This window comes from Diadema setosum, chromosome 20, assembly GCF_964275005.1.
Source record: "Diadema setosum chromosome 20, eeDiaSeto1, whole genome shotgun sequence".
Classification (NCBI taxonomy): Eukaryota; Metazoa; Echinodermata; class Echinoidea; order Diadematoida; family Diadematidae; genus Diadema; species Diadema setosum.
The window spans coordinates 22030311-22050485 of NC_092704.1; the positions used below are offsets into that span (position 1 = coordinate 22030311).

General features: G+C 39.5%; 1 protein-coding gene across 1 annotated transcript in view; it reads right to left on the reverse strand.

The window, feature by feature from the left end:
• LOC140244098 (adenylate cyclase type 5-like) overlaps positions 1 to 20175 on the reverse strand; it is a 170306-nt gene that overhangs the window by 21288 nt on the left and 128843 nt on the right. Inside the window, exon 6 of the mRNA XM_072323745.1 lies at positions 12975 to 13133. Coding sequence (XP_072179846.1) covers positions 12975 to 13133 — 159 coding nt within the window. The remainder of the gene's footprint in view (positions 1 to 12974; positions 13134 to 20175) is intronic.

Consider the following 20175-nt stretch of genomic DNA (forward strand, 5'->3'; position numbering starts at 1 on the left):
AAGAGTTGACTTCACAGCTGCCAGCCATGTGAATAATATTGCCCTGTGGTGAAGAACATTCTCATATGTTGCCCAGTAGGGACACAGTCACCTAAATGCTTTGGCATATATATTGTTTTTTTTTTTTTTTTTATTTACCTCTTCAACTGAATTTACAGTGCACCTGAAAAATCTATACTTTGTCTTTTTTTTTTAAACACTTCTTAGTGGCAGATCCAGAGGGGGGCATAAGAGGCACAAGTCCCCTCTTTATTTTTTATTTTTCAAACAAAAGAAATAAAAAGGATTTTTTTTTTTTTGGGGGGGGGGGGGCACGTGCCCCCCCTTTAATTTTGTAAAGGTACCACCCCTCTATGGAATTCCTGGATCCATCCCTGCTTCTGACGAGATGGCCATCTCTGCTGAATGTTCTTGTCTGTTCTGTTCTCCTATTGTTATGTTTAATAGTTTTGTCTCATCTTGTCTTGTCTCACAGTCAATTCTCCCTTGTAGTGTTACTCCTATCTCAGTCCTGTTTCATATTTACCTGTGTGTATATGTTTCTGTTTGTTGCTCTGTCTTTCTAATGGGCTTCCAGACTTTTTTTCTGCGCTTTCGATAGATGTTTTTCTTCAGAGGGGCCCACATCCTACAAGCTTTGGTCTTTTTAGTGGGTCCCTCCATTTTTCAAATTTTGCATATGGTACTTTTACTTCCCTCTTATTACTTCAGTTTTCATATGACAATGTATGATTATCGTAAGGTTCTACAATTATTGTACACTCTTTTCATCTCACATAGTTTTATGCATCTTATTTTTCTGTTACCAAAAAAGTGATGTCTAAATGTCTTTGTCGAAAAATGAAATAACGCTTGAAATTGGAAGAGATTCTAGTTTCAAATTTGATATGGCAAACATATTTTTCTTGCATCCTCACACTTGTCAGTCATCTATTCATGGCAAATCACAATCCTGTCCTCAAGCTAATGGCAAAATTCCCATGATACTGACATGAAATCACTTTATTTCCAACAAAACAAATTGCAATTCCAGCAGAAAACCACCATCATACAATGTTTTCAGATGAGCTACTCCTGCAGTTTTAAATGTCACGTTATGTAGATCACATGTCACTCCACTCCTGTGGTATTTCCAAAATCAGCTCTTCAGACCCTGTGGTCTGAACATTATCTAGCATGAAAAACTATCTGCTGCTAGTCAATATCTTTCCATAAGATGTACCCATATACTTTCATTGCATATTTTGTTCGAAGGACATTGAAATGCATAGAGGAAAGGTAATATTCAGGTTACAAGCAAGTCCATTATGAAATCATATCCAGTACAATCTAAATGGAAATGAATGCTTAACACAGGGTAGTTTCTGTTTTGATGTGGGCATATTATACTGACAGAAGGAAAATTTAAGGAAATCAATATTATGTGGCTATTTGTATACATGTATTTGAGAGTTTTGTCTGTCTACGTTGCATACCGTACCTTACACACTAAGTCTAGGAATGCTATAAAACACAATGTCCAATAGAATTTTAGAGCTGTTAATCTCTTCCAATCAATATTAGTGGAAAACACAAAGATTCAATGAACATTCATTCATTTCTTGGTAGAAGGGTCCATGTTTGGAAGTCTGTAAATGTGTGTGTATGTGTGCATTTGTGTTGGATTTGTGTTTGTATGCGTGTTAGTGTTAATGTCAGTGTTATTGTTCATGTGTTTTTTATATGCGAGTCTGTGTTTGTGTATCATGTCTCTGTGTATGATATGAAGAGCAAGTTAAAGGGCAAAATATAGACAGGTAGAGAGACAGACAGGTTGTGTGTTCAAACACGTGCACTGGTCAACAGGACACAGTAAAGACCATGATTTTTAAGGAGAGATAGAGATAAAGTAAAACACAGCATAAGGGGGGGGGGTGAGGGAAAGAAAAAGAGAGAGATGATAGAGATATGACAGAGAGAGAGAGAAAGAGAGGGAGAGAGAGAGAGAAATATTAGAGAGAGAGGGAAAGAAAGAAAGACAGACACTAAGGACCAAGAGATTGATGTAGGGCGGTGGTAAGAGAAAGGCGGTCACAGGTAAACAAGAGGTGGGCCATATGTCTGTGTACAAGTGTTACACTGTTGCGCAAACTGGCATTGGTATGAAAATGTTTTTTTCTTGCTTGCATGGTACTCAACAAATGTCACTCTTACAAAAGATAATAGCATCGAGACGTAGTGTTTCATGCAACGACTCACGATCATGATTTGATTTTGAATAACTTTCATTTCTAGCAAAACAGAAATCTATTTCTGGCAATATGTGAAGTCTGTGGGGAAGGTGCCCATGCAAGGAAAGTGGGACGAGTCAAAAATGACAAAATCACAGCGGATGTGCATAAAAAACCAACAGAATGAAAAAAAAAGATGACAACTACTCAGGGATGGCTAATGTTGGATGAAATTCATGACTGGAATATATATGAGGGTAGAACATGATATTGAATCGATAACGAAGGAGAGCTCTAGTCCATGGCAGGACATGATGGAAAAATGGCATTAGTTTGAATTTCTAAGCAAACTAACAGTGCATGCTACATTGTGCAAAGCACACTGGAGCAACGCTGAGTCAAATTTGATTTGTGAAATAACAATATGGTAATAGTGAATCACCTTGCAGTAGACGAAAACACGGCAATAGATGTTATATATCATAATCGATTATGCTAAAGGTACTTAACTAATCCTCATACAATGTAATGCATGTAGCGACACCATCCCTGTTCCGTTGGACAAATTTGTGATACGTTCAGAGGAATTGGAAATGGACCTCGACTTCGACATTTTTCATTTTCAAATTAACTGTTCTGGATCTCAGGAAAGCTGCTTAAGACTGCTTACAGCAATGTGCAAAGCAATACAGAACCAAATCACTACTGCAAGGTTTTTTTCACATAATACTGAAGGAAGAGAGTAATTGCACATCTTACAATACTAATAAAATGAAGATATGATAAAGTACGTTTCATCATCTCCACAACAACAGTGTTCATCAACAAATTATCAGGATATCTAGTGGAAAAATACCTTTCTTTTAAGTTTTTGGCTGAAAATGCCAAACAACAAGGTGGCAGTTTGGAGATAGAACCCACTATGTGCCACATTGATGAGAGCTGTGTGCATGCACAAGAGAACCCCCAGGGAGCCAGACAGAACCTACTGTGTGCCACACTGAGAGTTGTCTGCATGCACAAGAGAACCCCCAGGGAGCCAGAGAACCTACTATGTGCCACACTGAGAACTGTCTGCATGCACAAGGGAACCTCCAGGGAGCCAGATAGAACCCACTATGTGCCACACTGAGAGCTGTCTACATGCACAAGGGAACCTCCAGGGAGCCAGAGAGAACCTACTGTGTGCCACACTGAGAGTTGTCTGCATGCACAAGGGAACCTCCAGGGAGCCTGATAGAACCCATTATGTGCCACATTGAGAGCTGTCTACATGCACAAGGGAACCTCCAGGGAGCCAGAGAGAACCTACTGTGTGCCACACTGAGAGCTGTCTGTGTGCCTATGAGAACCTCCAGGGAGCCAGAGAGAACCTACTGTGTGCCACACTGACAGTCACCTGTATGCTTAAGAGAATCTTCACAGTGCCAGAGAGAACCCACTATGTGCCACACTGAGAACTGTCTGCATGCACAAGCCTCCAGGGAGCCAGAGAGAACCCACTATGTGCCACACTCAGAGCTGTCTGTGTGCCTATGAAAACCTCCAGGGAGCCTGATAGAACCCACTATGTGCCACACTGAGAACTGTATGCATGCACAAGAGAACCTCCAGGTAGCCAGATAGAACCCACTACATGCCACACTGAGAACTGTCTGCATGCACAAGAGAGCCTCCAGGGAGCCAGAAAGAACCCACTATGTGCCACACTGAGAACTGTCTACATGCACAAGAGAACCTCCAGGGAGCCAGATAGAACCCACTATGTGCCACACTAAGAGCTGTCTGTGTGCCAAGGAGAACCCAGTGCATGCCACATTGAGAACTATGTGTACGTGTGCAAATGAGTACCTCTTGGGAGCCAAAGGGAACTCATCGCGTACCACATTGAAAACCACCTGTGTGCTATAGGAACCTACAGTCAACTATATGGAACTTCCTATGCAAAGATTCCATGAATTCCTGTTGGTAACACAGACAAGCCTCCTGTATGCCGGCGAGAACCAGTGAGCCCCACAAAGAAAGTCCTATGTGCGTTACAGATAAACCCAAAATAAACAGATAAAACCTCCATTAAGCCAAAAGAGAACTCATAGCAAGATTGCATTTGAAGGACCACCTGTATATGTTGGAGAATCTCCAATCATAAAAGAAGTTCACATTTTGTGATTCAGTAAATACTTGAGTGCAACACAGTGCACATTTTGTAATCCATCAATAAGAACACATTGAGTACTGTACAAGCTGAAATTTTCGCGTACAGATATTTTCGCGAATTGGTCCTTCGAGGACATTTTCGCGTGTTGTTAATTTTGCGGTTGCGAGGGTCTAACTGAACTTACTTATTTGCGCGTTGTTTTTTTCGCATGTTGTTATTTTTGCGATTCACAGGCGATTCGCGAAATTCGCGAAAATAAAACCACCGCGAAAATTTAAGCTCGTACAGTACCTGCACACAGAGATCTACCGGTGTGGTACAACAGGAACCTCTAGTGAGCAACAGGAACCTCTGGTGAACAACAGAGAACCTCCTACACCATGTATATGATTCAGTGAATACTTGTGTGTTGCACAGACCTTCTCTTCTGTACCACACAGTGACCCACTTGTGTGTAATACAGAACCCTTTCAGAGCTTTAGAGAACCCTACATGTGTAATGCAGAGAACCTGCACACTCTGTGTATTATCGAAGGCATCATGATTTTGAAAGAGGACATTGCTCATGCCATTGGCCTCTTTTATCAATTCATTATCGATTGGTTTCGAGCAAAGTATGCAAAATTCACACGCTGTCATCGTATGAGTCAAGCATCTTGGGGGTATGGCAAGCGAACAGACACAAAGCCTTCTCATACAGCAGCTGCATGGACCATCTGTAGTTTTGGTCAGTTATTTCTTGACAGGTGCTCTCCATCGTGACCATAACTCACAAAAGTCATAGAAATTTAGGCTGAGAAAAAATGTCATTTGGCTGACAAACATGAAATTTGATATTTAATGAAAAAGCATGCTATCTTTGGAAGCTACCTCCTGTCCACATTTCAAAGTGGAAGAATGTTTTGAAATATGAAGGTCTTTGTAGAGCCTGCTGCTATGGTGTTTTCAAATGACATATTCCATGGAAAAGCATAATCCCCCTCAAATTTGACCATATCCATGCTTCAAACCTGGCTTATCATTGCATATTTTCTTAGTACGGTTAGCAAAGCTCTCGCAATTTTCACAGTAGGTTGATCTGAATAAGGTGCTGCAAATCATTCATCAATTGAAAGCCAATAGTTGACAGTCCGCAAAATTGCGAAGTAAACAATATTGCAAAACCAGAGTTCTGCAACTCTAATAAGATTTCATAACGATGGGTCACATTTCTTTCCAGCGGTCATGAACCCACAAGGGAGTGGAATATTAAAGGAGGCCACAGCGAAATTCTTTCAGGTCAATAACCGTACCAGGAACCTGCTTTTAAGAGGTCTTGTTTACCTTTGGGAGCAGTGATTTAAAAAATTTCCAGATATCACGTTTGATGCATATGTGTAGGTCTTTTGTATCACAAAGCATCCTACCATATAAAATTTTTGCAATAAAGCCTAAAATAAAAGGAGATATCAGTATTTGTCTCAATAAATCATAACTGTACACGGTTTAGTCTGGAAACATTTTTATTATAACTATTGTTCACATTTTGTGTATTTAACAACACTTAACATCGTTTATAACAATTCAAACTTTACATTGGTTGTTTCTATCCCTAACTCATATTTTAGAACTATTTCAAAACACTAATGCTGGGTTTTGGTTTCATGTGCAAATGGTAAATTATGTCTTTCACATCCAATTTATTGAAGATGAACCATCTCCTTTCATAACCCATCAAGGTGACGGACTACAGGGGTGGGAGGAGGAAGGGACGGAGGCTGCGGAGGGCTTTGGACATTTTTTTTTTTCATATATGCATTGAGACAGAAAAAGTTATTACCTTTTCATTTTTAGCAAGTAGATCAAGGAAAAAAAGCTCCAGATGGAAAATTTTATGGATAAGGCTATCATGGGTGAAATAAGAAAATGTTGCTTCATTGTGAGACAGGAAAAAGGTTTTCATGGAAATCTTAAAGAAGACTGACCGAGATCCCAGTGGGTAAAAATACAAACAGAAACATAAGCTTTTACCATTATAAAGGCAATTACCTAGACAAAACTCAATATTAGAATCCCTCACTAGTACTCTGTCAATCTGAGGGTTACTGTGATGAAATATCATCTCTGTGCTGTGTGGGTGACAGAAGGGCATTAATGGGATTTGCTTAATAGAAAAGTTCATATAAGTGTTTAAGGTATTTAATGATGGACATTTGAATGCCCCTTCACATGTAAATCACCTTGGGCAACAGGGTAATGCCCATGGGCAGTTGCTAAGGGGCTTTCTCAAGTAACATGATCCTCTCAGTCTCCTATTTGAGTGATATCTCTGATGTCCGGCTAACAATTCTGAGGTCACAATGCAGGAAAGGATGAGGCGCAAGGAGACAAAGAAAACATCTAGAAATAGATACGCTGTTATTAATTCTTTCGATGCATGCAAACATTCACCTTGCCTCTAGAATCCAGCCTAGGGGATATTGTGATTCAGATACGCTCTTACTATATCCCTAACCTCCTCTGAGGAGAGTCCAAGCATGTTTGCAACTTCACCAAGAGTTCTTTTCGGGCTAGAATCATATCATGCATTATTTCAAAGTAGTACGGCATTTCAGAAGAAATAGAAAGAAAGAAAAAAAGGAGCGGAGATGAAATTGTTGGAAGAGTGAGAGTTGCGTCGGCAAGGACGTTGACTGCTTGAAGATATCTGCAACTGCATAAACCAAGTTGTTACGCCTCTTTTTTCCACCTATACTGATACGCAAATTGTATCATTGTAGAGATTTGTTATATCTAAAAAAGGGGAAGTGTGCAAATCTTGTTTCACACAAGGCAGATGCAAGACTACAGTGTACCTTGGCATACTGACTCAATGTGGGTAAGCAATAAACAATCCATTGCAGGCACATATTACCTGAAAAACAAGCCACGGCCGTGACTGAATTGAATTCACGGAAAAATCAGCACAGCTTTGCGTCAGAAGTATGATGCGAAGAGAATTAGATTTGGACATAAAATCCACTTCATATCACCCCATCACATCACTGGATGAGAAGAAAATGCGAAACCGACATTTTTCACGAGGACAGGAAAACAAGGGGGATACCAATTGCATTTGCCTCTAACCATTCTCAGAAACAGTCTCCTCCCTGGGAAAGACCCTGCCTTTGTTCTGACAGCTCTGATTTTTATGTAGATGGTGCACACACATATCTTCCCTCTTTGACAGTGGATGGAAAACTTGTGCAATAAACAAAATATCAACAGAACACTTGGATATATGCAAGAAAATCCCACAAAAATTTGCTGAAGACAAACATCATGTACATGTATGTAATCACACATTCAGTGTTGTAGCTTTAACCATCTACGCATAGTCCCACAAAGCCATATACTGTTCAATCACGGAACCAACAAAAAATGTGATGGTCAGTTTATATGTTGATACTATTCTAATGTACATGTCATACATGTATATGCAGCGGTTGTATTTCCGCAAATTTCACAAGATGAGTGATGCCCATTATACATCACAACATGCGTAACTACTACCTCCGCGAACACAACAATGTTTGACACATTTATTCAAGGCTGGAATTAGACATACTTCCTTCTTGCATTAAAAAAAAAAGAAGAAGAAAAAGCTGCAGAAACTGCACATGCAATAATAGTGAGCCAGTGGCATAAAATTGAGTCAAAATAAGGGGCCTTTGCCAGGTAATCTGAAGCTCAGGCCCCTTTTGACTCAATCAATACTTCCTTCTTGGGAAAAGGGATATCTCCTTCCACAGCTGTGATTCTCACTTTTCAATCACTTGCGAAATTGCAATGATTTCGAATTGATATGATATCCCAATGTCAGGAAATAAAAATTTTCATATATGGAGGTCCTTGACGGATCTTGAGATGCCCTCCCTTTAGAGTAATTCACAAATTTTACAAGCTACATGTATGCTTATTTTGTGAATTCCTCTTTTCCATATAGAATTACAAAATAAGATTGTATTGCTTGCTTGTTTATTTATCCAAACCCCAGTTGATATCATTATGATATTGTATTCATGTTTTGTTGAAACTTATGTGATTCAAAGTTCCTTAAAATATTATGTACTCATGTACGTGTTATGTATATTGCTTTGTATTTCTTTATATGGAAATAAAATCATTTGATCGTCATTTGATCGAATTGAATTGAATTGAATATGATTTGTAAAATGTTACAATCAGGTGTACAAGACTCACAGTACTTCATTTATGGACCATGATGTTATGTCTGTGTAGTTCAGTCTTAGCATCTTTCTGTCACTGTCAAATATATCTTGCGCAACTGCATTTCCCATTAGATAAAAACTAAACATCACTGCCTCTTCTAGCAATTCAAAACAGACATCCTCAAAACTGTGTCGTAACTTTAACATCAAGAATTTTAATTTCAAACCGGGGAAGAAATTGGATTTGTGTAATAGTGTGGGACACAGTGTGACCTTTGGAGGTCATATCTATGACTTGGCACTAAACTCCTAGGAATAAGGTCCTTTTACCTCTCCGTTCCTGAGTTAACCTGTACAGTAGAAACAATGATTTTAAATCACTGCACACATCTCTGTTATATTAGCTTATGAAACATAGCATTTCAATAGTCACATGATTTCAGATAGCAATTTAATATTTTCTAGTGACTCACAGATTGATGGAAATATTGGGATGCCATCAAGGGCAATGATATTTCAAAATATGAGATTCTACTACTGTTAGGCCTACATGCCCCCTCTGTTGACTAATGAAGAACATCACTGTAATCTCAGAATCTAGTAATTTACCCCCTCTTGTATTGCTGGGATTGATTGGAACATTGAGGGCACCTTTCACACGCTAAGCAATAACCTAAATGGTGGCTATGCACAATTCCAAGACATACCATGTGCAATTGCAGACTAAACTGATTCACTCCCATAAAGAAATATGCAACAGGTCATTGTCCATTAAATGTATTGCAACTCATGTACCAACTTCAGCAGCGACAATTCCCTCTCACGGACCCAGACTTATAGACTAACTCTGATTGGATTTACCCAATTACTGTTTATAGTTATACACAAGTTCGTCAGGTGTCCACAGCAGAAAATATAAACATACATCTGTTTGCAAAGACAACACACACAACTCAGGGTCGGGATTTGAGTCGGTGCTGAATGTAGGAGTCTGCATTCATCATATCGTTTTTAATTAGCATGGAGAAGTCTGTGTCGAAGAATGGGAGAAAGAGAGATAAGGTATTACTTAAGGAGATATATGGATCATAGATTAAGAGGTAGATATATGGATAAATGGAAGGGTACATTCTGTATATGACTATAAAAGCAGACAAATTGACCAATATGTAGGGACCTAGACTGATGAAAATATATAATTAGACAGATGGATGATGTCAAGATACTTTAAAGATACATAGCTACAATATAAGTGGACAAATAAATAAATACATTGCAGTTGGACAGAGAGCATACCTGCCAACATTTCAAGATGAAATATCTTACTCGTGGATTGTACAAATCTTGTTTTATATGCAAACTGAAGTTAAAAATCTTACTTTCGGTCAAATCTTCAGAAGATACACATGAAAGGTATATCTAAATATTTTTAAAAAATCTGATTTCTCTGACAGAAAATCTGATTTTGCTATTTCTAACATAAAAAATCTTACTGAATCTGATAAAATCTTACTAGTTGGCAAGTATGCGAGAGACAGACAGGTCGGTAGATAGAGAAAGAACAAAGTGAAAACGCTCTGTGGTCCCCAACACAAACTTAACATCGCACAATGTGAAGCAATTTCCCCCAGACACCTGCCCACGTATACTTTCTTGGGACTAGTCTTCAGTGGGTTAAAATTCTCTCCAATGCATGTGCTCACAATGCACACATGGGTCTGTGGTTTCATGATCTGGAGAATCAGTGTCAAGATCGACTACAAAGAGAAAGAGTAAAATCATGGTCACTTGACACTACCCTGCTAAGAATGTGTCAGAGATGGAGACATATTGTCAAAAAAGGAGGGGAAAAAAAAAAGGTGCGAACACAGACTGAGAGTGAACTCATTTGAACTTAACTCTCTTGGGACCATCGCTATAAGGTATCACTGCTGTCTCATGCCGTATGTATATCTACCAGTGGAATCAATAAATTTCAACCACTCTCAGCTTGGAGGGATAACCTTCTGGCTATCTGCCAGCTGAAAAGTCACAATTTCATGTCATCCGAATGATACCACACATATTTGTCAATTATAATGCCGTTGATTGCTGGGTATCACTACAAATAGCAAGGATGCCAGTTAAGATGAAAGAGGGGGCTGAAACATGTCTACATGAAGCTACTTTACACACGTAAGGGCCTGAACTGTGATGCTACCAGGGCCTGAATTCAGACTTTTGCCTGAAAACTGGCATCCTTGTAAATACAGTATTCATCGCATAATCGGGACAGGTTGGGAGTAGCAAAAATGGCCCCTTTAAGCGGGGTGCCCGATTTCGCGATGAGCACTCACCATACACTAACGGCATACGACATGTACATGTAGTGCACACACACACACACATGCATACTGACGTACTGTACATGTACATGAATACACAACCACGCTACCCCTCTGCGCGACCCTCTAGCTCTCCCTGCACATGGCTTTGCTTATATGTAGGGGAGAAGAATGTTCGCGAAAGCATGTGTTTCGCAATGGCATGGATACTTATACACGGCGCTTTCGTGGCTATGCATGTACGTGTACTGGATGGACGGAGGTCAAAACACACCAGTCCGAAGCTTGCTTTGTAAGTTCGATGTAAACGACAACTGATAGGGAATCTTTGAAATATTGTTGTGGTATTTTGGTAGATTTTTTGTGTAAAATATCAACAAAATCAAAGATCGCTTGAAGAAAAATTGTCCCGTTTATCAGAGGTCCAAGCCCAATTATCCAGTGAAAATAACATGCATTGGAAATGTTTCTGGGAAGCGTATGTCATTTAAGCGAGGTTCCCGATTATCAGATGCCCGATTATGCGATGAATACTGTACTTTGCAATTTGTTTCATGCAAATGGGACTACACTTCCTCAGTTCGTCAATCATTTCACCTCAGTCTGCTCATTTGTGGATATTATAAAACAAATACAACATCTCAAGTAATCTTGTGTCACCTGGATAACACACAGTCTGTAAGTTTGTTATCCACATTCGAGTGTGCTCGCCTGTGTTTCAAAACATAAATACCTTCCAATTAATCTCCTGTAAACTTGTTAACACCACGATGTCTCTACCACTGCCTTTCTGCTAACCTGAGTATCATAAAATAAATAGCACCTTCCCGTTCATCTCATTTCACATTGATAACACGGTCTACTTTGCAAGGCATTGGATGTTGTCTCACCTATGTGCCATGAAATAAATACAACCTTATCTTGTGTCACCTGGATAGCACTACGTATCTGACTTGGTTATTCTCTGTGAAATGTGCTCATTGGTGCATCATAGAACAATTCATATCCTGTACATTCTTCTCATGTGTCCTGGATAATACCACCTAGGCGTGTGAATTATTGCACCTCTGATCAACTGCAAATTATAAAACAAATACAGCCTCTCATCCCATCATGCATCATTTCTTGCTTCAGTCATTTTCAGTACATAAGATGAGAAGGATCAGCATTCATACTTCCCAAAAGAGGAAGTATATGTACATGCACGATGAAAACTGAAACATCCTCGTCCTAGATAGAGAAGACATTTGTGTGCCGATATAAAATCCATTTCTTGGGTGCGAAAGCTCGTAAAAGTAGGTCGCTGGAAATGGTGTCAGCCGCGAGTGAGATGCTTTCGTCGGCTATTTTGTTACAAAATCGTGTGAGTGAAATATAATAAAGTTTGCCTGCGCATGAAAATCATTGATTCATATCACCTGGAGATTTGAAAATCGAAGTGTGCGCTTGCCCTCATAAGTAACATAGGTAGGCTTTTGCCCCGAAGCTAGGATAAGACAATTTGTTTTCTGTTTTTTCCGCAAATGCCCTTACTTACTTTCAGCTATTAGTCGGTCGCTGGGGCAAAATCCTCTCCTTTCCATAAAAACATTATTCCATTAATTCACAGCTGGAACATGGAAGCTACAAAAAAACAGATTTGACAACTGTACCCCACCCCCTTGAAAAAACAGGAAAACACCATCAGAAATTTGCCTCAGTGTAAAGCCATGTGATGCATGGTCCCTTATTGCATGAATAGTGGCATTGTTCCAAACAAATATGCCAAGCAAGGTATCATGCTCATCTATACTCAAAACTGATCACCTCAAGATTTTACTTAAACATGAAAAACAAAAGTAAAGACCACAAGCGATGCCTCACAGGCATAACTCACTTTCTCTTTTAATACTTACAGGTATTCTTGTCATTTCGTTGCACATTGTGTCTATTATATACAATGGCTCAGGCAATATACACATTTCTCTTCCCCCTTAGGGCAATATACACATTTTTCTTACTCCCCTCAGGGTAATATACACTTTTCTCCCCTCCCCCAACGTACATTCTATATTTCTCAAATCCCACTCGGGGTAATATAATCTGCACTTACCCGGGCATGCCTCCAGCCTCCATGATGTTGGCCAGTGTCACGTCGTTCGACCAGACGTCGAACTGCCACTTGCGCATCCCGAGGACACCACAATGTACCTTGCCGGTGTGGATGCCCACCCGCATGTTGACGTCCACATTGGTAACCTCTCTGACCAGCCTGGTGCATGATGGGAAGATCAATCAGAGGAGAGAAGATTAAATAAATCAGTAGCTTTATCAAATAATCAAGATCTACCTTTACATGTGATATGGGGAAAACAGTCAGAATTGAGAATTTGGAGATTTGATGGAATCTGGAGCGATGGACAGACAGATGGATGAGCTGAAGGCACTGTGCCTCTGACATTGGTCTGGAGCAGAGGTACAGTGTAAGGAATAGTATTCTGAGTCACAGATACACTATATATACACAACAAGAAGGTGGCAAGATGAGAGGCACTTCTTTTCAAGTCATCACTTGATTATCAATCAACAATCAACCTGTAGATAGGCAGAATCAATGCAAGAAGAATGAATAATGGAAGGAGGGCATGAATTCAAGCATCATCTGATGTATTGTATGATGAGGAAAACAGTGAGGTCAAGGAAGGAAAGTATGCTAACTTTGAGTCCCTGTGTATGCCATATTTTGCACAGTGGCTCAATTTTTTGTGTGTGCATGGTAATCATGAGGTTAATGACACACCAAAACACTGCCTCTTTTAGGACAAATACAATACAAATTGTCTTCAAGGTGAGAAATAATCAAGTTTGGTTCCAATAAACGGAAAATAATTGTGTCTTTTGCTGTGGTTCTCAATCGCAAAAATAACGAATTGGGAAATTGTCTTGCCTGTCCCGATTCCTGAGAAGCATATGGTGTATACAGTAATTAAAATACATAAGTACAAAGTATGTTTTTCTTTTGTTGCCTTTCTGAACAGATTTCATGTTTCATACAACCAACAAGTTTTAAGGTAGGTTGTGTTATCAGAAACAATCTGGAATATCACAGACTGAGGCAAAGCATGTATTGGCTGCCAGGATGCTGTCCAAATGTTCTCCTCTTTAAAGCTGATTATAATCTACCCTTTCAGGCGAAACATGCCTGAGCAGTGCGGAGAAAGACTGCAGCCGATTAGATTCGTTTCCCAACACTGCAGCACATTCACCATGTAGGGTCAAAGACATTTGAAGAAAGCACCCACCGTAATTCCTTCACAGACACGAAAAAGAACAGTCTTCTTTCTTTTGCTTTGAACATTTCATTTTCTACACTCCTCCTCACAAAGGGCAGTCCCCATAGAAAAAAAGGCATTAGAACATGATTGGTTTCACTGCACAAAGTGAACTGTGAAGTGCTTGGAGTCTGACACCAAACTGAGGTGAAATGAAGCTACAAAAGTGCTTAAAATAGAAAGTTTCACCAAGATATGCGCCGCCCTGTCTTCTCGCATATTGGAACAGCACAAATGTACAATTGTATATAATGGTTGCCAACAAAGTATGCGTGTGTGTGACTGGCTACTGGGCTTAAAGGTGGAGTATACATTTGGGAATAAAACATGACAAACAAATTATATATGTTTAATATCTGCTTTCCTAGCACTGTGAATATTGGATATTTTAAGATGTGTCAATTCTCACAAGTAACTGCGGATAACAATGCAAAAGTTAAAATGCTCCTCAAAACTTTGTTCACTGCAAGTTTGTCCATGTGAGGCTGCCCTCTGTTATCAACTATTAGGTCTATTTCTAAAAACCATGAATGGATTACAGAAATGTAAATTCTAGCTTTAATTTTTGTGGAAAATGGTAAGAGATTTAAATACTTAATGTCCAATGACTCAACCACACCTAACAACAATGCAAAATTGAAACACTTCCAAAAGTGTATGTCTACCTTTTATTGAAGCTTAAAGGGATGGTACAGTATTGGTGAAGATGAGAATTGGGCTTTCAACTTTTTGCGAGATACCAAGAAAACACTTATGATATAGTACAGAGCATACCATTTTAAGTGGAATTAAAAGTTTATTTGATGAAAATCAGGTTTGGAATGACTGAAACATCCAAAAACAAAGTGAAACAAAGCAATCGTAATAAAGTGTGGGTCTCACACTTTATTAGAATTGCCTTCTTTTTTTGATATCTCAGCCATTTCAAAACCAATTTTCATCAAATAAACATTGAATTCCTCACAGAATTTACTTTATTAGAATCACTCTTTTTTGGATATCTCAGCCATTTCAAAACTAATTTTCATCAAATAAATGTTGAATTCCTCAAAGAATTACATGCTCTTTCATATCTCAGAGGTTTCTCATTACCTCACAAAAAAAGAAATGTTAGAAACCTGAAATTAGGTCTCAACCAAAACGGTACGATCCTTTTAAATAGGAGTGAGAAAGGAACCCATGGCAGAAGAGATGAGTGAAGAAGGAGATACGAAATGCAGGATATCAAATTGTCTCCTACAGACCGAGAGAGACCGAAGAACTGATGATGGAACTTGAGACCGAGTTACTTGCTAGGAGGCGAGAGTCCATGCCATCTGACAGCGGTGCGCTGTCTATTTGATAACACACATTATTGTGCAGTAGAAGTGCTTTTACCCTGGTGAAATAAACTGTGAGACTGGGAAATTATACCCCAATAGACAAAGATGGGGGAGTGGGGGGGGGGGTGTAACTTTATGGCAAGTTCTGAGGCGAGAAGAAACATTACTGGTGGCCACATTCTTGTCGTCAGAGTGACCTCAATGTCCCCCACTCATGTCACCCTGCTTTCCGAGAGAAGCACCTCGTGTAGAGGTGAGAGAGTGTATGATTGCCTCTTGTCACCCATTTTAACCGGACATCTCGAGATGTTATCGAATGCTCCGGCGAGAGTTCTCTCTGAATATTCCTTCGTGCTTTGAGGGGGCGATGTTCATTCCCTCGTCTGCACGAAACGCGCCAAGAATATCACAGCAGTGGTTTATGCGGACATGTTTAAAAGAACCTGAAAATTACATCTTAGTACAAAAATACATAGAAGGTTAATAACCATTCCAACACATTAATGTAATATTCATGATTTCACAAATATGAATTAGAAACAAAAGAAAAACAACAACTGCTCTGGTTCTATTACTGACCCCTCTGTGTCCATAGCCATACTCGTGTGTTTGTGAAACCGCAGAAACATGAAAAGTGTGAGTTCCCTTCAGAATCTGTGAATGGGAGTATACTGTACTTCCTGTTGAATCCATATGTGGCTTGACCATATCCATCTACCACATGCCTACATCGCTTTGAGTATCTAATTGGGATCCTGCACTGTTCCTGGAATCAATGACTGCATACATTTTGGTTAACATCATGTCCTTGATACATCATGCAGACACGAAGTTTCCGTGTGAAGTGCTCCAGGGAAATTAATATAAACGCACAGAGTGCATGCAGCAGTACTAGTAGAGCACATCAGTGAAAGTTTGGCGAAATCTAAAAATATGTTCAAAAGTTATGCATTTTTATGGTCTCGATGCAGCCATCTTTGGGTAAGAAGCCCACTGCAGTTCATGACGTCAAGTATGGAAAAAGATATAAAAAGATTATAAAGAAAGCTTTCTCATTCATCTACAGGTGGGGATCCACAGAAATTAAAGTACATATTTGTTATGATTTTCCTCACATCAGGTAAGCTTTATAACTGTCATCACTTCACTAGCAAGGGCAATGCAGGCAGCTTTTGTCTTGCTGCCAGGTAGCACGTCTCGACTGGTAAGCTTTTCAGAATTGAGTCTTCTTTTGATCACTGAAGTTGGATAATCAGGAGTTTGTGTACCTTGTGGATGAGAGGAGTAAATTCACAGCAGTGTGTACCCTTTAATTTGAGTGGTGCTGTAGCGATAAGTCATATACCAAGATACTTTGATGTGTGCAACCATTGGGATTTGCCAAGGCATCCAGAGGGAGTAAATCTTTATAGTGTTTGCACTGCTACATTTGGTGTGCTGAGGTAAAGCTTTCTCATTTTGTTAGGAAGAACAATGGCAACAAATGTATGCAGAAAAAACACCTGAATATGTGTAAATATACTGATTGTGTAAATATACTTATTCATTCAGTGCCGAGGAATTCTTGACATTCCACCCAGGATGCAGTGAGAATTTCCATTTATATATGCAACAGGTGTATCCTGTCTCTAATCCACCTGGATTCAGGATTGCATGGGTTTTCACTGGACAAACTGGTCATAAATATTTCCTTGGTAGAATTCCTGCATAGGTTAAGGACTCCTACAAGCATGCACTGAGCATACCTGGTGAGGCTTTGGGAGCTCAGAGAGCCCTAGAGTTCTACCTGAGTGTGGAATCAATGGAGGGAATTGAACATCATCCCCTCTTCAAGCTAGACTTACACCATCAACCCCTTCTATCACCTGACAGCAATCCACTTAGCCACGAACGTGATCACTTTTACATTGCTCCCTCCACACACACACAATGTCGGTACTCTGTTGGACACTATCCGTGACCCCCGATGACTCCCCTTCTGAAGCGGTTAACGACGGGAGAAAATCCGGCGGGGTATCACAATCGAGCCGCTGATAGATCCTGATTTGATTGAATCGGCGGGTCATTACGCCCCCACGTGAGCCAAGCCGCACCTATTCAGCGGGCGAGTGGACGTCCGGTTGGCCTGATTCGCATCTAACAAGCGCTCCATCATTCGATACAGTCTCGTTTGCTGAAATGCTGTCTGAGCAATGGATGGTGAATTACATCAAACTCGCTCTCAAGCTCTGTGGGTGGTTCCTACTGTACCAAAATACTCAAAGTTCTCTTCTTTTCTTTTCTTTTTTTGGACTCAGTGTTAGCCCAGAAAATATTCTCAAGTAACATACTTTTGGCGGATCAAAGAGTGAGCAAGGAAAACTCTTCCCCCTTCAAGAGAACACCTTCTAGATGTTAGCTCTTTCAGTTGTTGACCTGGAATTATCTTCTGCGACTGAACTCTACAAATTCACAATTATTTTCCAGATGGGAGGAAGAAGGGTATTGATGCTGTAAAAAACTTTACAAAATTATCTTTCTTGTCAAATTTATTGTAAGTAGTCACTATTATTATTATTATTTGTCATATATTTACAAAAATTGACATAGATTTTCCTATGGGACTTGGTAACAAACTTTGGTTGCAGCTACATGTCTTATCAATTGTCTCTATCAAATATATTTTGATATTGAGAATCTGATCTTTCAATGGGTAACATGTTACATTCAAAATTCACATTCCTATAGGTGGGGACATTTTTGAAAATTTCTGTCTAATCTGTGCAGAAGTTATGAACTCGACCATATTCATCTAATCCTTCTCCAACATAAGACATGCAGTAAAAGTTTTTCTTTATAGAGTTGCACATCTAAGGACAACTTGAAGGTTTCTGCAGCAGAAATTCCCAGTGGGACTGGATGTGTTAAAGGTTAATTAATTCATCAACTGTCTGAGGAAAGGAAGTCTGTGGCAAGTTATTGATGGAGAGTAAATACCTGTGCAATTCTCGCTGCTCGGATTACGGCTGTGTTAAAGCCTCATTCCACAAAAACAAAACCTGCAAATGGGGCGGCTGGTTGAAACCCGGCCAACAAACTGGCCAGACAGCATCTCTCAGACAGCTAGTCTATGCCAGTATCGATTCCTCCCCCCAAAAATGTCAGCTTATGATCAGGATGTCGGCACTGGGGGAATAAAATCTATTTTGTGGCTGCTTTTCGATGCTTTCTAGCCTCATACAGCACATGTGTATTGTTTCCTAAATCAGGGTCTTGTGACATTTCTTTATTCTAGCTCAATGGCTATTGCTAAGGTTCTGCCATGAAGGGAGTCCTGCAAGAAGATAAATTGTGGTCTTTTACCATAATCTACATCACTATTTTTGCATTTCAGTCGTAACCGAGCAAGCAAACACCCCCAATAGTTGCATATCCTGGGCTCCAGAGGAACGAAATTGCGAGAAACGCTTTCATTGTACTGTGGCATTTGGTGATTTATCAATCATTTTGGGCGCGTTTGTGCATTTGAGCAGAATATGCGAGGTTGGCACGCTGTCGACTGAGTCAGGCGTGCCAACATGGCACATAAAGAGTTAACATGGAGACATGGGAATATGAAGAGATGAGCAACTGCATAGTCCGCTGTACCATATAATACGCCATGTGAGTTCTTCAATTCTTCAATGAGACTTGTTTTACTTTACATCTACAGTAGATGTGAATATGTTGTAAGGTTACCTGACAATTTTCACTCGTAACAAACTGCTAAAGGGCCTTAATGCTCATTCCCTACGAGCCGGCAGACATCATACAAACTTATAAGCAAGTTGTTCAACATTAATTCTTCAAATCTGGATATTCTTAATTCTCAGGCTGAAGGCTTTTCATATGATTAGTCACACTTCGGGGGAAAAAAAGAAAAAAAAAAGGGAAGAAAGCTTACCTATAGATCGAACAGTTCGGAGAAAATCGGCTTTGAAGTTTAGATGCATGCAATAAAGCATGCACAGGATTATGCACTTCTGCAATGTGGGTCAATTCCATACACCGGGGGCCTGTTGCATAAAATGTTTAACCTGAGAAAAACTCTGGTAAGAAAAACAAATCAGGTTGGTATGATGCTGCCATTGACCTTAATACAGGAAAAACCCTATTAAAAATCATTTGAGGTTTTCTCAGGTAAAAAGTTTTATGCAACAGGCTGCAGGGCAATATCTTTCATAAAACCTACAAGCTCCAATTTTATATTCTAGGACTATAAGATTTGAACAGGAAATGGTTTTAGTTTGGGACATCCGTTTGTTTCTTTCTTGAAAGATATTGGCCCTGTTATCTTCCAGTAAAACAAACAAAGAAACAAGCTAGCAACCCCAAAAAAAACAAAACAAAAAAAAACAAAACAAATCACAACAACTCAACACGCAAACTTCGCAGCATTGATGCTGGATGTGCGACTTCATCAGTGTAACACTGTAACAAATTACATTGGAATATAATATACACTCTTCAGTGTGTTTTCTTCCATTATTGCATGGACCTATCCATGCAATTACCATTTGGAAAAAAATGGGTTACTGTATAAGCTGCTATTTTCATGAAGGTTTGATTTTCATGTAATTTTGCAAATTAAATGTACTGCTTGCTGGTCCATGAATGTGCTAGGCTACTAGTGCACTTACAA